Genomic DNA, 23,346 nt, shown 5'->3' with positions numbered 1-23,346 from the left:
TGGCTTCAAACCAGGTTAGCAACGATCGAGGGCACAGTGATGTTGCCAGAAAATATCACAACAGCTATTAACACAACAAGGTCAGTGAGCTGGTGGCTCTTACTGCAGCTCTGAGTGTTTCATAAAGGGACTGAACAGTTCTAGTCAGAAACAGGAGGCTGGAGATCTCCTAGAGTTCTTCCACTTATAGCCTTCGATAGGTTAGACGTGGATTTGTCATAGAGGCCTACAGCACAGAAAAAGGTCCTTTGACCTATTCAGTCTGTGCCAGTCAAAAACAGCCATCTAACTATTCTATCCCCATTTCCCAGCACTTGGCCCATCGATTCTCCTGTTCTTGACCGGCTGTGCTTTTCCAGCACTACACTCTTCAACTTTGATCTCTAGCATCTGCAGTCCTCACCTTCCCCGTTGCCTTGTATGCCTTGCCATTGCAAGGTCACATCTAGATCCTTCTCCTGCTGCACTCTCAACTGCCTGGCGTCCGTGTCCTCTGCCACGGTGAGGCAAGAAGAGAATGGGAGATCTACCCAGCCTTGCCCACGTCACTGAACACAGGGAACAGGAGCCAGAGAGAACATGTGGCCTGTTCTACCATCTTTTCTTGAAATACCTTTAAGCACAGCCTTAAATGGGGAGGCAGTGGCCTGGTGGTATTATTACTGGACTGTTAATCCAGAATCCAGGTTGGAATCCCGTCACAGCAGATGGTGGAATTTGACCTCAATAAAAATCTGGAATTAGGAGTCTAATGGTGACCGTGAATCCATTGTTGATTGTTGGGAAAACCCTGTTGATTGTCCAGAGTGTGCAGGAGGGCTTCCTGACACAGTATGTAGACAGGCCAACAAGGAGCGAAGCCACATTAGATTTGGTCCTGGGTAACGAGCCTGACCAGGTGTTAGACTTGGAAGCAGGTGAGCACTTTGGTGATCGCGATCACAATTCTGTTATGTTTACTTTAGTGATAGAAAGGGATAGGTGTATACGACTGGGCAAGAGAGTTACAGCTGGAGGAAAGGCAATTACGATGCGATTAGGCAAGATTTAGGAAGCATAGGACGGGGAAGGAAACTGCAGGGGATGGGGACATTAGAAATGTGGAGCTCATTCAAGGAAAAGCTCCTGTATGTCCTAGATAAGTATGTACCTGTCAGGCAGGGAGGAAGCTGTAGAGCACGGGAGCCGTGGTTTACGAAGGAAGTGGAATCTCTGGTCAAGAGGAAGAAGAAGGCTTATATTAGGATGAGATGTGAAGGCTCAGTGTGCTTGAGGGTTACAAGGTCGCCAGGAAAGACCTAAAGAGAGAGCTCAGAAGAGCCAGGAGAAGACATGAGGAGTTGTTAGCGGATAGGTTCAGGATAAACCCTAAGGCTTTCTATAGGTATTTAAGGAATAAAAGAATGACGAGAGTAAGATTAGGGCCAATCAAGGGTAGTAGTGGGAAGTCATGTGTGGAGTCAGAGGAGATAGGGGAAGCACTAAATGAATATTTTTTGACAGTATTCACTCTAGAAAATGACAATGTTGTCGGGGAGAATACTGAGATACAGGCGTGATTGAGGTGGGATTGAGGTTCACAAGGAAGAGGTATTAGAAATCCTGCAGAGTGTGAAAATAGATAAGTCCCCTGGGCCGGATGGGATTTATCCTAGCTCCTCTGGGAAGCCAGGGAGGAGATTGCCGAGCCTTTGGCATTGAACTTTAAATCCTCATTGTCTACAGGAATAGTGCCAGAAGATTGGAGGATAGCAAATGTGGTTCCCCTGTTCAAGAAGGGGAGTAGAGACAAGCCTGGTAATTATAGACCAGTGAGCCTTACTTCAGTTGTTGGTAAGGTGTTGGAAAATGTTATAAGAGATAGGATTTATAATCATCTAGAAAAGAATAATTTGATTAGGGATAGTCAATACGGTTTTGTGAAGGGTAGGTCGTGCCTCACAAACCTTATTGAATTCTTTGAGAAGGTGACCAAACAGGTAGATGAGAGTAAACCGGTTGATGTGGTGTATATGGATTTCAGCAAGGCGTTCGATAAGGTTCCCCACAGTAGGCTTTTGTACAAAATGTGGAGAAATAGGATTGTGGGAGATATAGCAGTTTGGATCAGTAATTGGCTTGCTGAAAGAAGACAGAGGGTGGTGGTTAATGGGGAATATTCATCCTGGAGTCCAGTTACTAGTGGTGTACTGCAAGGGTCGGTGTTGGGTCCACTGCTGTTCGTCATTTTTATAAACGACCTGGATGAGGGTGTAGAAGGGTGGGTTAGTAAATTTGCAGACGACACTAAGGTCGGTGGAGTTGTGGATAGTGACAAAGGATGTTGTAGATTACAGAGAGACATAGATAAACTGCAGAGCTGGGCTGAGAGGTGGCAAATGGAGTTTAATGCGGACAAGTGTGAGGTGATTCACTTTGGTCAGAGTAACCGGAATGCAAAGTACTGGGCTAATGGTAAGATTCTTGGTAGTGTAGATGAGCAGAGAGATCTCGGTGTCCATGTACACAGATCCTTGAAAGTTGTCACCCAGTTGGATAAGGTTGTTAAGAAGGCACACAGTGTTTTAGCTTTTATTAACAGAGGTATCGAGTTCCGGAACCATGAGGTTATGCTACAGCTGTACAAAACTCTGGTACGGCCACACTTGGAGTATTGTGTACAGTTCTGGTCACCGCATTATCAGAAGGATGTGGAAGCTTTGGAAGGGTGCAGAGGAGATTTACTAGGATGTTGTCTGGTATGGAGGAGAGGTCTTACGAGGAAAGGCTGAGGGACTTAAGGCTGTTTTCGATGGAGCGAAGAAGGTTGAGAGGTGACTTAATAGAGACATATAAGATAATCAGAGGGTTAGATAGGGTGGACAGGGAGAGCCTTTTTCCAAGTATGGTGACAGCGAGCACGAGGGGACATAGCTTTAAATTGAGGGGTGATAGATATAGAACAGATGTCAGAGGTAGTTTCTTTACTCAGAGAGTAGTAAGGGTATGGAATGTTTTGCCTGCAATGGTAGTAGATTCGCCAAATTTAAGTACATTTAAGTCGTCATTGGACAAGCATATGGACGAACATGGAATAGTGTAGGTGGGATGGGCTTCAGATTGGTATGACAGGTTGGTGAAACATCGAGGGCCGAAGGGTCTGTACTGCTCTGTTATGTAATGTTCTATGTTCTATGAGTTCATTAGTGCCCTTCTGGGAGAGAAACTGTCTGGCCTACATGTGACTCCAGACCCCAATGTTATTGACTCCTAACTGCCCTCTGATATGACCCAGTAAGCCATTTAGTTCAAAGGCCATTAGGCTTGGGCAACAAATGCTAGACTTACCAGAGATGCCGACATCACCTGAAATACAACACACAGAGTCTGGTAGATTGCTCCCGCCTGGTGTCACACACAGTGCTATCATTGTTCTACACTCTTTAAACTTAATAGCATGCTTTCAAAAATTACTAATAACTCTGTTTTATCTAAACTCACAGGTTTGAAGCTCCTCCCATCCTCAAAACCAACTTACTGGATGAAGGCAGCAAACCATGTGGTGCCCACGACCCATCCGACCACCCCGCACCAGGCCCGCTGTCAAGGAAAGGCCGCCAGCATTCTCAAAGATCCATCCCATCCTGGCAATGTTTTTCTATAACCCCTACCATCGGGGAGAAGGTACAGAAGCCTGAACACATGCATCAGCCGGTTTCGCAACAGTTTCTACCCTACTGTTGTTAGAATACTGAATGGAGTCACAAACTCTTAACATTCGCCTGTACTGTTGTTTCTGTTTTTGCCGCTGTTTACCTATTATTTACTTATCTGTGCTACTTAACTATGTGATCTGCCTGTATTGCTCACAAGACAAAGCTTTTCACTGTGCCTCAGGACACATGACAGTAAATTCAATGCAATTCATTCGGTGAATGGCCTTTGCTGCTCAGCTGCTTACCTTTCAGAATGGTCAGCTCTGCTTTACAGGACACCTCTCCAGCCAGGTTCTTTGCAGTACAGGTGTAGACTCCACTGTCTGACTCGGTGGTATTGAGAATGACCAGTGAACACTCACTGTCATCGTAAACAAAGGACAAATGATTGCTCTCCATCAGTACCATATCATCCTTCAAAACAAAGAGCAAGGCCAAGTTATTCACCCATTGGCTGGAGGGACGGTATGGATACAATACTCCTGGTCACCCATTGGCTAGCCTGGCCAGCCATTGGTTGGAGGGTCAATGTGGTAGACACTGGAAATATATCAATCATTGGCAGTAATGATAGACTGGTTAGTAAGGTTAGATCACAAGGGATTCAGGGAAAGCTTGCCAATTGGATACAAAATTGGCTTGATGATAAGAGACAGAGGCTGTTGGTGGGGAGTTGTTTTCTGGACTGGAGGCCTGTGACTTGTGGTGTTCCACAGGAATTGTTGCTCGATCCACTGTTATTTGTCATTTATAGAAATGATTTGGAGGAGAAGTTGGTTAATAATTTTGTGAATGCCACCAACATTAGTAGCATAGTCAACAGTGAGGAAGCTTGATTTTAACAGTGAGGAAGGTTATTTAAGTTTGCAAAATCAAGATCAAATAGGTCAATAGGCTGAGGAATAGCAAATGGAGTTTAATTTGTATAAATGCAAGATGTTACATTTAGGTAAAACAAACAAGGACAGGACTCGTACAGTTAGTGGTAGGGCCCTGGGGAGTGTTGTCGAACAGAGAGACCTCAGGGTTCAGGTACAGAGTTCTTTGAAAGTTGCATCTCAGGTAGACAGGATGGTGAAGAAGGCATTTAGCATACCTGCCTTCACACTCAGACTGTTGAGTATAGGAGTTGGGATGTCATCTTGAGGTTATACAGGAAATTGGTGAGGCCACTTTTGGAATATTATGTACAGTTCTGGTCGCCCTGTTATTGGGATGATATTATTAAATTGATGAAGATTTAACAAAGATTTACAAGGTTTCCAGGACTGCAAGATTTGAGTTATGAAGAGAGGCTGGATAGACAGGGACTTATTTCCCTGGAGCATAGGAGGTTATGGAGGTTTATAAAATCATGAAGGGTATAGATAAGGTGAAAAGCAAAGGTTTTTTTTCCTTAGGGTGGGGGATTTCAAAACTAGGGAGCATAGTTTTAAGGTGAGAGCAGAAAGATTTAGAAGGAGTAACCTTTTCACTCAGAGGGTGGTTCATGTGTGGGAATGAACTGCCAGAGGAAGTAGTAGAGGTAAGTATTGTTACAACAATTAAGAGATATTTGGACAGATACCACAATAGGAAAGATTTAGAGGGATATGGAACAAACGCAGGCAAATGAGACTAGATTAGTTTAGGAACATAGTCAGTCGTTGGACCCTGCTATATGACTCTGACTCTACAACTGACCCATGGGGATAGACTGTAGCTTGTCCATCAGTGTCTTTAGGGGTGGAGGGGAGGGGATGGGGTAAGATCTGGTCAATCATTGGCTGGAGGGCAGCGTGAAGATTCCAGGATAGTCATTGGCTGGAGTCACTGTGTGGGAGGGGCCAAGAAGTCACCAGCCTGGAATTCAGTCCTTCATCTTCTCAACTCCCAGGAATTATCCGTGACCTTCCCGCCAACCTGTTCCCCCATTCCCCTCGGCTCAACACCACCAGATGTCCATCAGCTCCTCTGGAGGAGCTGGCTCACCCTTCCCTTGCTCCAGCTCCCCCTCCTTTCATCTACCCCACCCCCTGTCTCCTGAAATCCCCTTCCCCATCCCTAGTCCCTTTCCCCCCTCCAGTCCCATACACCCCTCTTTCCCTGTCCTACCTCCCCATGTCACCCATTCTCCCCATGTCCCCTAACCCCGATCTCCCTTTCCTCATCCAACCCGTCCCCCAACCACTCATCTCCCACATCCTGTGTCCCCCTCCCTCTGATCTCCTGACCCCCATCCCTATTCCCCCAGCCCCCATTCCCCTGACCCCCTCCCTGTGTCCATTCCTCCCGGAATCCCCTCCTCAAACCCGTGTCACTGAGAGATTTACCTTAAACCAGAGAATGTCTGGTAAGGGTTTCCCTTCGACCACCACAGCCAGTCTTGCTGTCTCCTCTGGCCTCACCACCATGTCCTCCATGATGGACTCAAACCGTGGAGCCTCTGCAACACAACAGTCTCCGCTCAAGAACAGGCGAACAATCCAGAACCGGGTTTTGGATTCACAGAATTACACTCCCCCACCCCAACTCGCGGAGGGAAGTCAGGGTCCTGCACTGAAGGAGGGAACTCTTGTGGGGTCCAAAAAATAACTGAGGGGGACATCCTTCACTTCAGAGCCGCCCCCTCCTTACCTTCGCCACAGACACTCCCTCGCTTGAGAAGGTCATTGGTGTCAGTCATAGCCTCCTGGATCCTGAGAGGTTGTTGGGATTTGAGCGCTGCCCCCCCACCCCAATCTCCTGACCGTCCCAGTGCCCAAGCTGGTCATAGAAACTCGATGTTGATGCCAGCAGTACCCTTTGTGGTGTGGGACCTTAAACCAGTCTGCTCCAGTCTGGTTTGGATCTGAGGGATCTCACCGTCACCATTTCATAGGATCAGGATGGCATAGAAAGAGGCCATTCAGCCCATCATTTCGAAGGTCAGCAGGGGAGCTTTCCCTGGTATATCTCTTCACAAAAGTGAGAAAACGATGGACTCCATGACTGTTCGGTGTCCATGGGCTCACTCTCTGCACACATATATAGTGATGTTTTCTTACTCTGGTGACAACACGTCCGGAAACAAATAGCCAATTGGTGCTCCAGCACCAATTAAATAATGACCAACAGTTAAGTGCAAAGCTCTATTTGTAATGCTGGTGACTGACTGGCTAATCATATCAAGCGGCATGTTCCACACAATGTACTGAGTACACCCAGCCAGTTTGTACTGCTAATACTCAAAACCCTGTCTCCAGCACAGCTGTGATTTAGGCATTGGACAGCATTTGCTGAATAATCCCAAGTATGCTGAGAATGACGTCAGCGGCCCGTTTGCTTTTCTTTTTTATTCATTCATGGAATGAGGGCATCCCTGGCCAGACCAGTATTTATTGCCCACCCATAATTGCCCAGTGGGCAGCTAAGAGTCAACTACATTGCTGTGGAGTTAAATGTAGGCCAGACCAGGTAAGGATGGCAATTTCCTTCCCTAAAGGACCTTAGTGACCCAGAGAATCTTAATTCCAGATATTTATTGAATTCAGATTTCACCATCTGCTGTGGCAGGATTTGAACCCAGGTCCCCTGAACATTATCTGGGTGTCTGGGTTGATAGTCCAGTGATAATATCACTAGGCCATTGCCCTCCCTAATTTCGGTAGTCAGTGGGGCTAGCAGTGTGGTGCATTTACACACATTGGAAGCTGTACATATTGATATAAAGCAACCTGCTCTTTGTGAACTGAATAACCATGAACACCCATCGAGTCTATATCTACTCAACAAAACAGACAACAGCCCCATTAGATTTGCCGAGGTTTCCAGCACAGAAAAGGGCCATTCAGCCCGTTGAGTCTGCACTCTGTCAAAAATATTCTGGTTTATTTCTCAAGACAACACTTTCAGAAATCAGAGTCAACCAGCCTGGTTTAAATTTAAACAAAGCTCAGCAGTTAACTGTCAGTCATCAACTAATTAGTCGAAAGTGAGGACTGCAGATGCTAGAGATCAGAGTCGACAGTGTGGTGCTGGAAAGGCACAGCCGGTCAGGAAGCATCAGAGGAGCAGGAATGAAGGGATTTTGCCTGAAACGTCGATTCTCTTGCTCCTCGGATGCTGCCTAACGCGCTGTGCCTTTCCAGCACTACACTATCAACTAATTGATGTACATTTTCATGGCAACACCTCTATCAATCAGAGTCGACTTGCAAACCAATCAGTGCTCTCTTCCCATACAGTATAAATATTGTTTTCTCTTTATGTTTGTATTTATTATGTCTGAAGGAGTTTAAGACAAAAATGCCAAGAAAATGTGCCTCTTACCATTAATATTCAATTTCAGGAGGTTTTGTAAAGTTTTTGGAATGTACTAAGGATGTTATAGCAAATGCAAATTCCCCTTATTTGACAGCGACTAATTTCTGAGGAAATAAGGAGAGAAGCTGCATACCTGCCAGGAGCAGAGATATCCGACAAGAATCCTCTCCATGTTCGTTCCTGGCTGTGACCATTATCTCTCCAACATCAGCCTTTCCAACTTTCACAATCTTCAGCATATGTTGGTCATCATCAGGCATGCTCAGCTCGTAGACCCGAGGTTTATTGGTCAACTCCATGCCATTCCTGTAGATTGTCAACCAGGTAAGAGTGAGATAATCTCTATAACCAGCATTCCACAGCGTGGCCAGGATTGGAGGGTTTGAGCTACAGGGAGACGCTGAATAGGCTGGGGCTGTTTTTCCTAGAGCATTGGAGGTTTATATAATCATGGGGGGGCATGGATAGAGTGAATAGACAAGGTCTCTTCCCTGGTGTGGGGGAGTCCAGAACTAGAGGGCATAGGTTCAATGTGAGAGGGGAAAGAAATGGCTGATGAACTAAATTCACCTGTCTCTGTCTTTGTAAAGAAGAACACTAATAACATGCCAGAAATAATGGGAATCACAGGGCTTAGAGAGAGGGAGGAATGAAGTAAAGCTGTATTAGTACAGAAATGGTGTTGGAGAAATTGATGGAATTGAAGGCTGATAAATTTCCAAGGCCTGATAATCTACATTTCAATCTACTTAAGGAAGTGGCATTAGTATTAGTGGATGCATTGGTGGTCATCTTTGAAGATTCTTTTGATTCTGGAACAGTTCCTACAGATTGGAATTAAGTGAGGACTGCAGATGCTGGAGAGGCAGAGTTGCAACCTGTAATGCTAGAAAAGCACAGCAGGTCAGGCAGCATCCAAGGAGCAGGAGAGTTGGCGTTTCAGGCATAAGCCCCTCATCAAGAATGTGTGTGTTTAGGTGGGGGGGGGGCATGCATAAGGGGGCTGAGAGATAGATAGGAGGGTGGAGCTGGGGGAAGGTAGCTTGGAAAGTGATAGGTGGATGCAGATGGGGAGTGATGGTAATAGGTCAGAGTGGAGGCTGAAGCAAATAGGTTAGAAGGAAGGCGGACAGGTCCAGCGGGTGGTGCCGAGTTGGAAGGTTGAATCTGGGATGAGGTAGGGGGTGGGGAGATGAGGAAACTGGTGAAATCCACATTGATGCCATGTGGTTGGAGGATCCTGAGGCAGAAGACGAGGCATCAACACCAATTTCACCAGTTTCCTCATCTTCCCTCCCCCCACCATGTTGTGCTTTTCCTCCTTAAAGACACTTCTCAAAAACTGTCAGGTTCGGCGAAATGTTTTGCTATCTTATCCACTAACTCATGTTGTAGCCCGGTGTTGAATTCTTTTTTAATTTATTCAGAGGACGTGGGCATCACTGGCTGAGCCAGCATTTACTGCCCATCCCCAGTTGCCCCCTTGAGAGGGTGGTGGTGAGCTGCCTTGTTGAACCGCTGCAATCCCATAATGCCCTTAGGGAGGGAATTCCAGGATTTTGACCCAGTGACACTGAAAGAACGGTGATGTATTTCCAAGTCAGGATGGTGAGTGGCTCGGAGGGGAACTTGCAGGGAGTGGTGTTCCTTCTCGATGGAAGTGGTTGTGGGTTTGGAAGGTGCTGTCTGAGGATCTTTGGCGAATTTCTGCAACATATCTTGTAGGTGGTACACACTGATGCCACTGAGCATCAGTGGTGGAGGGAGTGGATGCTTTGTTCCGGATGGTGTCAAGCTTCAGCAATGACCTTCCCTCCATCATTAGATCAGAAGTGGGCATGTTCACTGATCATTGCACAATGTTTAGCATCATTCACAACTCCTCAGATACTAAAGCAGTCCATGTTCAAATGCAACAAGATCTGGACAATATCCAGGCTGGGCTGACAAGTGGCAAGTAACATTTGTGTGTGTTGTTGGGAGTTGCACCCATCCAGGCAAATGGGGAGTATTCCATCACACTCAGCCATTGAATGGCAGAGCAGACCCGATAGGCTGACTGGCCTAATTTCTGCTCCTTTATCTTATAAATGGTGCCTTGTAAATGGTGGACAGGCTTTGAGGAGTCAGGAGATGAGTTACTCACTGCAGTACTCCCAGCCTCTGACCTGCTCTTGTAGTCATTGTATATAGCTGGTCCGGTCAGTTTCTGGTCAGTGGTAACCCTCAGGATGTTGATAGTGGGGGAACTCAGTGATGGTGACACCATTCAATGTCAAGGGTGCGGTCAGATTGTCTCTTATTGTCAATGATTATTGCCTGGCATTTGTGTGGCACAAATGTTACTTGCCACTTGTCAGCCCAGCCTGGATATTGTCCAGATCTTGTTGCATTTGAACATGGACTGCTTTAGTATCTGAGGAGTTGTGAATGATGCTAAACATTGTGCAATGATCAGTGAACATGCCCACCTCTGATCTAATGATGGAGGGAAGGTCATTGCTGAAGCTGGTTGACCCTAGGACATTCCCCTGAGGGACTCCTGCAGAGATGTCCTGGAGCTGAGATGACTGACCTCCAACAACTTTCAACCATCAGCTTTGACAAAGGGTCAGTTAGACTCAAAACGTCAGCTCTTTTCTCTCCTTACAGATGTTGCCAGACCTGCTGAGATTTTCCAGCATTTTCTCTTTTGACCACAACCATCTTCCTATGTGCCAGGTGTAACTCCAACCAGGGATAGTTTGCCCTGATACCTATGGATTCCAATTTTACTAGGGATTGTTTATTGAATGTTCTCACATCCAATATTCTTCCCATCCCTTCATTGAGTGGCAGAGAGGCTATGAATCCTGACTCCCCAAAGTCTATCCACCATCTACAGACAAAAGTCAGGAGTATGAGGGAATGCTTCCTATTTGCCTGGATGAGTGCAGCTCCAACAACACTCAGGAAGCTCGACACCATCCAGGAGAAAGCAGCCCACTTGATTGGCACCACATCCACAACCATCCACTCCTTCCACCACTGATGCTCAGTGGCATCAGTGTATACCATCTACAAGACGCATTGCAAAAATTCACCAAAGATCCTCAGACAGCACCTCCCAAAACCACAACCACTTCCATCTAGAAGGACAAAGGTAGCAGATATATGAGAACACCATTCACTGTCAGATACAGTGGAATTTCTCTCCAAGCCTGTCTCTGACACTCTCCCACTCACACGCAGAAGCACAGGCAGTGTAGCTTGCTCTTACTTTGTCCATGACACATCTGCCTGTACGTAGTTCAGTGTACAGGTAATACAGCTGCTCTGATCTTCCACTGCAAACACTACATCTGGTTTGTCAATAAAACATGGAACTTCTTCCAGATAGGGACCTGCGGAAAGGATGAAAGAGCCAGTATCAATGTCTGTCCTTGTCAGTCTTCACTGAGCACTCCCAGCTCAGAGCTAGCCAAATCAACTCTGAAGACTTGAAAGCAAATGGAATCCTTACAGTGCAGACAGAGGCCATTCAGCCCATTAAGCCTGCACCAGCCCTCCGAAGAACATCCCAACCAGACCCGTTCCCCCACCCTACCTCTGTAAGCCTGCATTTCCCATGGCTAACCCATCTAGCCTGGTCAGAAGTCACACAACACCAGGTTATAGTCCAAGCTTGTGATTTCAAATAAGCCTGTTGGACTATATCCTAGAGTTGTGTGATTTCTGACCTTGTCCATTCCCAGTCCAACACCAGTACCTACACATCATGGCCACCCAGCCTGCACATCCCTGGACACTATGGGCAATTTAGTGTGGTCAACCCACCCTAATCTGCACATCCCTGGGCACAATGGGTAATTTAGCATGGCCAATGCACCCTAACCTGTACATGCCTGGACACGAAGGGGAATTTAGCATGGACAATCCCATCCTAACCTGCACATCCATGGACAATTTTGCATGGCCAATTCCACCCTAACCTGCACATCCCTGGGCACAATGGGTAATTTAGCATGGCCAATTCACCCTAACCTGTACATCCCTGGGCACAATGGGTAATTTAGCATGGCCAATGCCCCCTAACCTGAACATCCCTGGGCATTATGGGGAATTTAGCATGGCCAATCCCACACTAACCTGCACATCCCTGGATACTATGGGCAATTTAGTCTGGCCAACCCACCCTAATCTGCACATCCCTGGGCACAATGGGTAATTTAGCATGGCCAATGCATCCTAACCTGCACATCCCTGGGCATTATGGAGAATTTAGCATGGCCAATCCCACGCTAACCTGCACATCCCTGGACACTATGGGGATGGCCAACCCACCCTAACCTGCATATCCCTGGACACTCTGGGCAATTTAGCTCAGTCAACCCACCCTAACCTGCACATCCCTGGGCACTATGGGGAACTTAGCATGGGCAATCCCACCCTAACCTGCACATCCCTGGACACTATGGGCAATTTCCCATGGCCAATCCACATAACATGCACATCTTTGGACTGTGAGAGGAAACCCAAGCAGAAACGGGGAGAATGTGCAAACTCCACACAGACAGCCACCCGAGGCAGGAATTGAACCCAGATCCCTGGTGCTAACCAGTGAGACACCGTGACTAGATTCTAAACATACACTTCAGGATGTTGTGAAGTCGGGAATGGTGGTGCAGAAATTACTTTCCAATATTGTCATGGAGAAGCAACACAGTCAGAAACAGAAGGAGGCCATTCTGCCCCTCAAAACTAATGCACCAGTCAAGACCTTTTACTTCACCTCAACTTTTATTTCTATCCACTGATTCCCTCAATATCCAAAATTATATTGATTTCCGTCCGAATATATTGAACATTGCTTGAGAATGTTTCAAAATTGTAGACTGTGCTGCTGGGAAAAACAACTCTTTCAGTATCTTTTAATTAATTGACTGGATATGGGTGTCACTGGCTGGGACAGCATTTACTGCCCATTCCTAGTTGCCCCCTTGAGAAGGTGGGGGTGAGCTGCCATCTTGAACCACTGTTGTCCATGTGCTGTAGGTAGAACCACAATGCCATTAGGGAGGGAATTCCAGGATTTTAACCCAGCGTCACTGGAGGATGGATATTTTCAAGTCAGGATCGTGAGTGGTTTGGAGGGGAACTTAAAGATGGTGGTGTTCCCATTTATCTTTTTCTTAATTCACTCACGGGATATAGGCAGCTCCGGCCAGGCAAATATTTATTGCCCATCACTAATTACCCAGAGGGCAGTTAACAATCAACCCCATGGCTGTGGGTTTGGAGTCACGTGTAGGCTAGACCAGGGAAGGATGGCAGCTTCCTTCCCTAAAGGACATGAGTAAACCCGATGGGTTTTTCCAACAATCAACAGTGGATTCACAGTCATCATTAGACTCTTAATTCCATAAATAGATTTTATCTACTGAATTCAAATTCCACATCTGCTGTGGCAGGGATTTGAACCCAGGCTCCTGGAATGTGAGCTGAGTTTTTGGATTAATAGTTTATTGATAATATTGCTAGGCCATTGTCTCCCCTTATCTGCTGCCCTTGATAGAAGTGGTTGTGGATTTGGAAGGTGCTGTCTGAGGATCTTTGGTGAATTTCTGCAGTGCATCTTGGAGATAGCACACACTACTGCAACTGAGATCTACCCTTGTTAAGATCTCAAGAATTTTACACATTTGATCTAAACTCCAGACAATGTGGAACTTTTGAGAGCGCAGTGCTGACTTTGAAATGAAACTGTGAGTGCCAGAGCAGATCTGTGCTCCGCTGTTAGGAGTGTATTCTCCATATCAATTCTGTTGATCTCCAAAGATCTCAACCAGGTCACTCTTGATTCTAAAGGATACAGCTCTAAGCCATTTCAATGCTTCCTGATTAGCATAACTTCTCAGTTCCAGTGTAATCCTATTAAATAAGGGTTGGTACGATGGCTCAGTGGTTAGCACTGCTGCCTCACAGTACCAGGGACTCAGTGTGGAGTTTTCAGATTCTCCCTGTGTCAGCGTGGGTTTCCTCCCACAGTCCAAAGATGTGCAGGTTAGGTGGGTTAGCCATGTGAAATGCAGAGTTACAGGGATAAGGTAGGAAAATCGACGTTTCAGGCAAAAGCCCTTATGAGTCCTGATGAAGGGCTTTCGCCTGAAACGTCAATTTTCCTATTCCTCAGATGCTACCTGACCTGCTGTGCTTTTCCAGCACCACTCTAATCTAGACTCTGATTTCCAGCATCTGCAGTCCTCACTTATGCCGACAGGGATAGGGTAGGCAAGTGGATCTGGGTGGGACACTCTTTGGAGGGTTGGTGTGGACTCAGTGGGCTGCTTCCACAGTGTGGGGGAATTCTTAAAACAATTCGAGATTGAACTTTACCTCGTGCTTCTTATTCCCTTTCTCAATATGGAGACCAGAACTGTACAGCACACAGACTGCAACGCTTTAAGAAGGCAGCTCACCCTCACCTTCTCAAGGGCCACCAGGGACTCATAATAAATACTGACCCAGCCAGCGATACCAATTTCCAGTAAAAAGGATAAAATTGTCCATTGTGATCGAACGAAAGTCTGATATAAGTTTAACTGCTTTGCATTCCATTCATTGAGAAAGGACGCCAGTCCTAGGTTTTGTTTTTAGATGTGTCACTTCGTTCCCTTCTTCCCTGCCTGTGTGATATTCTGTCACCCAATCACACTGCAGATGGGCTGCTTACCTCTGTCCAATAGTTTAACAGGCTCAGAGATGGGAGAGGGCTTGCTGCAGCTCTTTGATGTGGTGCTCTGGATCCTGAACGCGTACTGGATGCCTTTGTTCAGTGATTGGATGGTATAGCTGGTGTCCTTGATGTTGGCTTTCAGGACGTGCCACTGGTGTGTGCCCACCACCTGGCTTTGAATAACATAGGTCAGTGTAGCAGGATCTGCAAAGTAAGAGGGGAGAACCATCACCAACATGCGCTCACTCTCACACACACTCATACACGCACTCATCCACCTGCTCTTACACACACACACTCATCCACAAACACACTCACGCAAACTCTCTCATACTGACACACACACATTCTCCGTCATACTGACACACACACGTTCTCCCTCATACTGACACACACACACACTCTCATATTGACCCACACATTCTCTTTCTCATACTGACACACACAGACACACACACTGTCTCTCGAACTGACACACATACACTCTTGTACTGACACATATGCACACACGCTCTCATATTGACACATACACGCTCTCTCATACTGAGACACACACACACACAGAGTGCAGGTCGAGGGGACAGTTTATAATAATGAATTCTTGACTCAGTGTTCCTGAGGTCACAATTAGAATGTGGGTTTCTGACCTCTACTTCAGAAGGTTGGAAAATATTGCAGGGAGTTTCCAGATCCAAGTTTTCCATGTCTCGTTGATTAGTACAGTATGATCAATGGGGTAAATCATCTACTGGTGAGTGTGTCCAGCTGTGGTCTAACTAATGTCTTGTATAGTTTTGGCAAAACGTCCCCTTTTTTAAAATCTCTTTCTTTTGTAATAAAGGCGCACATTCCACTTGCCTTCCCTGTTACCCACTGAACTTGGATGTTACCTTTTAGTGATTTATCCACAAGGATTCCCAAACCACTTTGTTGTGTAGCTTTCTGCAGTCTTTCAGCATTTAAATAATATTCAGCTCCTCTGTTCTTCCTGCCAATGTGAATCACCTCATATTTTCTCAATCATATTCCAACTGCTAAAGTTTTGCCCCTTCACATCCCCTGTCCATATCCCTCTGCAGAGTCTTTGCATCATCCTTACCACTGGCCTTCCCACCTATTTCTGTACCTTTCACAAACCTGGCGATAGTATGTTCCCTTGCCTCATCCAGGTTATTATATATATATTGTAATGACTTTGGTGGGGGGTTCGATAAAGTTTCTCCTTTGAGCCTTAAGACACCAAAGACCAATCCTGAAGCTGCTGCAAAGACCAGCTGAAGCAGGAGGAGACAGGACATGGAGAGAAGGAGCAGGTTCTTTCATCTACTGGATGCGACTGACAGGCGATGCACAGGGACTCTGTTTTGGGACCTCATCCATTCACAAAATTTATTAACAATTTAGATGATGGAATATTTAGAGAAATCAATGGATTTGGGGCTCTTGTGGAAAAATGGTTTTGAGAAAGAGGATCTGCTGTGATCTAGCTGAGTGGCAGAGCAGTCCTGATGGGCTGAATGGACTCTTCTATCTCCTATGAAGTGAAATACCCTTGTGATATAGCAGCAGTGGTGACTAATTTGTGCAGGGCAAAAGCATGGTGCCAATGATCATGCCAGTTGTTCTTTGTGATGTTGATCAAAAGGGTAAAGAATGTCAGTGTCACCAAGGAGAGCTACCATGCCCTTGTTTCTATCTTTTATAGTCACCCAGATTTGGATGTGAACATGGGAGGTGCAGTTAGTAAGTTTGCAGATGATACCAAAACACTGGAGGTGTAGTAGACAGTGAAGAAGGTTACCTCAAATTACAAAGGGATCTTGATCAGATGTGTCATTGGGCTGAGGAGAGGTGGATGGAGTTTAATTTAGATAAATGTGAGGTGCTGCATTTTGGAAAAGCAAATCTTTGCAGGACTCATACACTAAATGGTAAGGTCCTAGGGAGTGTTGCTGAACAAAGAGACCTTGGAGTGCAGGTTCATAGCTCCTTGAAAGTGAATTCACAGGTAGCTAGGATAGTGAAGAAGGCGTTTGGTATGCTTTCCTTTATTGGTCAGTGCATTGAGTACAGGAGTTGGGAGGTCATGTTGCAGCTGTACAGGACATTGGTTAGACCACTGTCGGAATATTGTATGCAATTCTGGTTTCCCTCCTATAGGAAGGATGTTGTGAAAGGATTCAGAAAAGATGACTTTATGGAGGATTATAAAATCATGAGGGGCATGGATAGGATAAATAGGCAAGGCCTTTTCCCTGGGATGGGGAAGCTCAAAACTAGAGGGCATAGGTTTAGGGTAAGAGGGGAAAATTTAAAAGGGACCTAAAGGACAACTTTTCACACTGGGTGGTGTGTGTATGGAATGAGCTAACAGAGGAAGTGGTGGAAGCTGGTACAATTGCACCATTTAAAAGGCATCTGGATGGGGACATGAATAGGAAGGGTTTGGAGGGATATGGACCAGGTGCTGGTAAATGGGACTAGATTAGGTTAGGATATCTGGTCGGCAAGGATGAGTTTAGCTAAAAATGTGTTGCTGGAAAAGCGCAGCAGGTCAGGCAGCATCCAAGGAGCAGGAGAATCGACGTTTTGGGCATGAGCCCTTCCTGAAGAAGGGCTCATGCCCGAAACGTCGATTCTCCTGCTCCTTGGATGCTGCCTGACCTGCTGTGCTTTTCCAGCAACACATTTTCAGCTCTGATCTCCAGCATCTGCAGTCCTCACTTTCTCCTAAAGGATGAGTTGGACCCAAGGGTCTGTTTCCGTGCTGTACATCTCTATGACTCTAAAAGGGCAAATAGTACCTTGATCACATTCCCGGCTGACAGACGGAATCTCCAACAGCGCAGCACACCCACTTTCCCAAAGGCCCATCATGGGAGATGAGCATCACTGGCTAGGCCAGCATTTGTTACCCATCCCTAATTGTGCCAGATAGAAGTTAAGCGTCAACCACATTGCTCTGAGTCTGGAATCCCATCTAAACCAGACTAGACCACCCTCCCCAAACCCCACACCCTGAGAGGACATCAGTGAACCAGATAGGCTTTTCCTTTATGGGTGTTGACAGTGATTCTTCAGAACCAATCTTTATTCCAGATTTTTTTGGCAGGGGGACATTGAATTCAAATTTTTAACCATCTACCAGGATGGGATTCAAACACATCTCCCCTAGAGTGATAACCCAGGGCTCTGGATTACTAGCCCAGGGACACTACCACCTAGAACATAGAACATAGGACATTACAGCGCAGTACAGGCCCTTCGGCCCTCGACGTTGCGCTGCCCTGTCATACTAACCTGAAGCCCATCCCACCTACACTATTCCATGTACGTCCATATGCCTATCCAATGACGACTTAAATGCACTTAAACTTGGCGAATCTACTACCATTGCAGGCAAAGCATTCCATACCCTTACTACTCTCTGAGTAAAGAAACTACCTCTGACATCTGTTCTATATCTATCACCCCTCACTTTAAAGTTGTGTCCCCTTGTGTTTGCCGTCCCTATACTTGGAAAAAGGCTTTCCCTGTCCACCCTATCTAACCCTCCGATGTATGTATGTCTCTATTAAGTCACCTCTCAACCTTCTTCTCTCAAACGAGAACAGCCTCAAGGCCCTCAGCCTTTCCTCATAAGACCTTCCCTCCATACCAGGCAACACCCTAGTAAATCTCCTCTGCACCCTTTCCAAAGCATCCACATTCTTCTTATAATGCGGTGACCAGAACTGTACACAATACTCCAAGTGTGGCTGTACCAGAGCTTTGTACAGCTGCAGCATAACCTCCTGGTTCCGGAACTCAATCCCTCTATTAATAAAGGCCAAGAGACTGTATGCCTTCTTAACAACCCTGTCAATCTGGGTGGCAAATTTCAGGGATCTGTGTACATGGACACCGAGATCTCTCTGCTCATCTGCACTCCCAAGAATCTTACCATTCGCCCAGTACTTTGCATTCCAGTTACTCCGTCCAAAGTGTATCACCTCACACTTGTCCACGTTAAACTGCATTTGCCACGTCTTAGCCCAGCTCTGCATCCTATCCATGTCTCTCTGCAACCTACTACATCCTTCGTCACTATCCACAACTCCACCGATCTTAGTGTCGTCTGCAAATTTACTAACCCTGTCCTGGGGTGTCTGTGCATTGAACTCTTTCAAGGGTGGGGGGGACTTGAACCCACAAACCTCTGACTGATTGTTGATGTACTTTCAGAGATTCTAAAAGCAGGGAGGAAGCAGACTCCTTTCGGCCCATCAAGTCAACCACCACAAAATACCACGACCTACACCAATCCCACTTTCTCACATTAGGCCCAGAGGCTTGAATGTTATGATACCTCAAGAGTTCATCCAAGTATATTTTAAAGGTTCTGAGGTTTCCCGCCTCAACTACTCTCCCAGGCAGTGCATTCCAGACTCCCACTACTCTCTGGTTGAAAAAGGTTTCCTCAAATCCCCTCTAAACCTCTGCCTTTTACTTTAAAGTGATGCCCCTTTGTTACTGATCCTTAGACTTTCCCAGTAAATAAGGCAAGATGACAGACTGAGTCAGACTGAAGCAGCAAAGATTGTTCCCAGCTTGATACTCAAAAGGGAGAGAAGCCTCAATATGTCAGCGAGGGGACTCTCCCACCCTGAATATTCTCCGAATCTGCTATCCCTCGTAGGAATTGCTCATGTGAGAACAAAGCCACAAGATCAGGATAATGGGTTGGGATGAGGAGAATTTAATTCTGTCCCAGAGTCATTAATCTTTGAGATTCCCTGTCCCGGACAGCTAGGGATTCTCTAGCATCGAATGTATTTAAGGTTCAGAGGGTCAGATTTTGGTTGTTCTGGGAATTGAGAGGACATAGCGAGTGGGAGGGAAACTGGAGCTAAGTCCCAAGATCAGCCAGAATCATATCAAATGGCAGAACAAGCTCAATGGGCCAAAAAGTCTACTATTGCTTCCATTTCTTAAGAATTTATATGAAAACAGAGTAAAGGGAGCTGTCCTAGGAGTGTTTGATGGTGACAGTGTAGAGGAGCTTTACTCTGTATCTATCCCCATGCTGTCCCTGTCCTGGGAGTGTTTGATGGGGGACAGTGTAGATGGAGGTTTACAAAGTAGCTAACCTTGTCCCTGGGAGTGTTTGATGGGGTTCACAGAGAATTTACACACATACATGATGCCACTATGGTTTCTGTTGAGTGTTACCTATCGATGGGTCGAGTTTCTTGGGTTTGTTCCATTGGAGAGTCACAGTCCTGCCCGTCACTGCCACCACCACAGCGGGACCATTGGGTGGGTCCGGGATCACATCTGGATCACAGTGAGGAGAGAAGCAGAAACATTTCATCAGCAACTTGCCCATCATTCGACACAGCGTCAGGAATCTCCAAAGGACAAACTACACAAAGAATCACTCAGGGAAACAAGCCAGCTCCGACCTCAGTGACAGAGGACATGGCCATGCAGGGACTGACGGTGCCATGGCCCACCTGCCAAACACCTTCAGGAAGCACAGAAACATAACACCCCAGCCAGGCGGACAGGTGAAGGACAGTGTTTACTCAACATGTAAACAGCCACACTGCACTCAACCCCCAATCCCTTGATTAGATTCCAATTTGTAACTCACTCCTGGGTGTCTGTTATTCGACATATAGACCATCCCGAACTCCTCAATTAGATTCCAATCTGTAACTCATCCCTGAGATCTGTTATTCTATATAAAAACCATCCCAAACACCGATTAGATTCCAGTCTGTAACTCACTCCCGGGTATCTGTTATTCGATATATAGACCACCTGAACCCCTTGATTAGATTCCAGTCTATGACTCACTCCCAGATATCTGTTATTCTATAAATATACCACCCTGAATCCCTTGATTAGCTTTCAATCTGTAACTCCCTCCCATTCCTGTATAATTTGATGCCATTCACTGGTTTATTAGGAGACAAAGACATGTCGAGGAGTCTGGGATTTTGACATTCCCAGCACAAAGCAGGAGAAGCAATATTCCATTTATTACCATGTTCCAAATGGATTCTGCCTCTATTTATAACTGTATTACTGAGTAATTTAATTCAATCCTCTTTCACTCCTGATCTGCAGCCATTTACGTCATGACCTTGGCTTTGGGCCATACACCTCATTAAAGACCATGGCAAGCAGCAAGCAGGAATTAACCGAACGTCCACTGAGCACACAGCAGCTCAAAGTCAACTTATTAGACATGTGGATTAGGACACACATCCCTAGAGTTACACACATCAAGTCAGTGCTGGGGCACTCAGTCCCTGTTTTACACGCACACACACACATGCATAGAGTCAGTGCTGGGGTACTCAGTCCCAGTTACACACACACACATACACACGTACACACAGTGTCAGTGCTGGGGCACTCAGTACCTGGTACATACACACATACGTACACACAGAGTCAGTGCACTCAGTCCCTGTCTCACACACACATACCCACAGAATTAGTGCTGGGGCACTCAGTCCCTGTAACACACACATGCACACAGTCAGTGCTGGGGCACTCAGTTCCTGTCACACACCCACACATACATACATACACACACACACACACACACACACACACACAGAGTCAGTGCTGCGCACTCAGTCCCTGTCTCACACACACAGAGTCAGTGCTGGGGCACTCAGTCCCTGGTATATATACACATACACACACACACACGTACACACAGAGTCAGTGCTGGGGCACTCAGTCCCTGTCACACACACATACACACAGTCAGTGCTGGGGCACTCAGTCCCTGGTATATATACACATACACACACACACACGTACACACAGAGTCAGTGCTGGGGCACTCAGTCCCTGTCACACACACATACACACAGTCAGTGCTGGGGCACTCAGTTCCTGTTACATACACACAGAGTCAGTGCTGGGGCACTCAGTCCCTGGTACATACACACACATACACACAGAGTCAGTGCTGGGGCACTCAGTCCCTGGTACACACACACACACACACACACACAGAGAGTCAGTGCTGGGACACTCAGTCCCTGTCACACACACACACATACACACAGAGTCAGTGCTGGGGCACTCAGTCCCTGTCTCTCACACACACAAACACACACACACACACACACAGTCAGTACTGGGTCACTCAGTCCCTGTTACACATACACACAGAATCAATGCTAGGGCACACAGTCCCTGTTACACACATGTGTCAGTACTGGGTCACTCAGTCCCTGTTTTGCACACACAATTATCCACACAACCCCTGTCTCTCTCTCTCTCACACTCACACACAGAGTTAATGCTAGGGCACTCAGTCCCTGTATTATACACACACACAAAGACACACATTCAGGGCTGGGATACTCAGTCAGTTTGGCAATGTCAGTGGGAGCAGTGAGAGGGTGGGGGGGGATAGGAATGGCAGATGAGGGGGAATGTAAGTTGGTAACAAGGCAATGGGGTGACCTTCAATGACCCACGCTCTTGGCCATGCCCTGTGTTTCTTGTATCAAGGGAGTCCATCTCTGGTTGGACAAATCTGACCGGGTCGGGGTGCGAATGGGGAATGTGCTAAGGCAATGTGAATGGGGTCAGTGGAGGGAAAGCAACTGTGTGGGGGGGATGGAGTGGATGGAGCAGATGTGACACCCTCCCAGTTATTCTGCTCTGATTCTGCACCCACCTCCTTTCCCTCCATCTGGCAGATGGTCACCATCCTGAGCAGCTACACCCTCATTTGCGGAGGGTTGATGGTAAGGAATGTGAACCAGAACAGGTCAGAGTGTGAAACTGCAGATCATGGGTCAGTGGGTTTACCTATGGGGCTTTGAATGATTGGAAACCTATTCTATTGGTGTAACTTATTCTTTCCATGATTCCACTAATATAGAAGAATGACTGTGGTTCCAAAGACTGAAGGATACAAAGGAAACAGGGAAGTAAGCAGGAACAGGGGGCTGAGTTAGATGGACAGCCATGATCGTACAGAATGGTGGAGCAGGCTGGAAGGGCCGAATAGCCTACTCCTGCTCCTATTTTCCATGTGTTTATGTTGCTAGAGAGGAAACAGAGAGAACATTTCCTCTTGTGGGAAACAGCATAACTTGAGTCCATCAGTATGAAGCTAGTCACCAAGAAATCCCTACGGAGAATCGAGAAGCTTCTCCTTACCCCGGTCGATGATGAGCTCACTCACTCCCGCCTGTGGGAAGTCAATATTCACACCAGTGTTCAGCGGAGACTCAATGAGGAACATTCAAGGGAGATGACAGGGAAGGGTTACACACTGATCGTGTTTGATGTGGAAAGATGGGAGGAGGCTCGAGTGGGACAGAAAGGCCAGTTGGGACAGGTGGGGCCGAATGGCCTACCTCTGTGCTGCAGACTGGGATCTGTTGGCTGCTGGGAGTTAGTAACAGTCATGCTGCTGGGTTATGGGGTTGCCACTGAGTATGCCAGTCACAGTCGGGACAGGATCTTACCGGATACATATACGTGGGCGTAGCTGGTGGCCTTCCCCACCTTGTTGGCTATGACACTTTTATATACTCCTGCGTGAGAATGGTCAGCACAGCGAATGACCAAGCGATGGATGTCTTTATCTGTGGCGGAGAGAAGCCAATGATGATGAAACCGTTAAAA

At 46.5% G+C, this 23,346-nt stretch overlaps 2 protein-coding genes across 2 annotated transcripts in view; one reads left to right on the top strand and one right to left on the bottom strand.

Moving 5' to 3' along the window:
* Positions 1-3,592, top strand: part of LOC140482480 (obscurin-like protein 1) — a 71,863-nt gene extending 68,271 nt beyond the window's left edge. Inside the window, exon 2 of the mRNA XM_072580012.1 lies at positions 3,483-3,592. The gene's annotated coding sequence lies outside the window, so the exon portion shown is untranslated. The remainder of the gene's footprint in view (positions 1-3,482) is intronic.
* spega (striated muscle enriched protein kinase a) overlaps positions 1-23,346 on the bottom strand; it is a 354,671-nt gene that overhangs the window by 97,358 nt on the left and 233,967 nt on the right. Inside the window, exons 16-22 of the mRNA XM_072580011.1 lie at positions 23,187-23,306; positions 19,906-20,010; positions 14,692-14,898; positions 11,239-11,362; positions 8,113-8,285; positions 6,008-6,120; positions 3,941-4,109 (exon numbers count right to left, since the gene is read on the bottom strand). Of these exons, the coding sequence (XP_072436112.1) occupies positions 3,941-4,109; positions 6,008-6,120; positions 8,113-8,285; positions 11,239-11,362; positions 14,692-14,898; positions 19,906-20,010; positions 23,187-23,306 (1,011 nt within the window). The remainder of the gene's footprint in view (positions 1-3,940; positions 4,110-6,007; positions 6,121-8,112; positions 8,286-11,238; positions 11,363-14,691; positions 14,899-19,905; positions 20,011-23,186; positions 23,307-23,346) is intronic.

Source organism: Chiloscyllium punctatum, chromosome 10 (genome assembly GCF_047496795.1).
Source record: "Chiloscyllium punctatum isolate Juve2018m chromosome 10, sChiPun1.3, whole genome shotgun sequence".
NCBI classification, from domain to species: Eukaryota; Metazoa; Chordata; class Chondrichthyes; order Orectolobiformes; family Hemiscylliidae; genus Chiloscyllium; species Chiloscyllium punctatum.
This window is presented reverse-complemented; position numbering and strand designations above follow the sequence as displayed.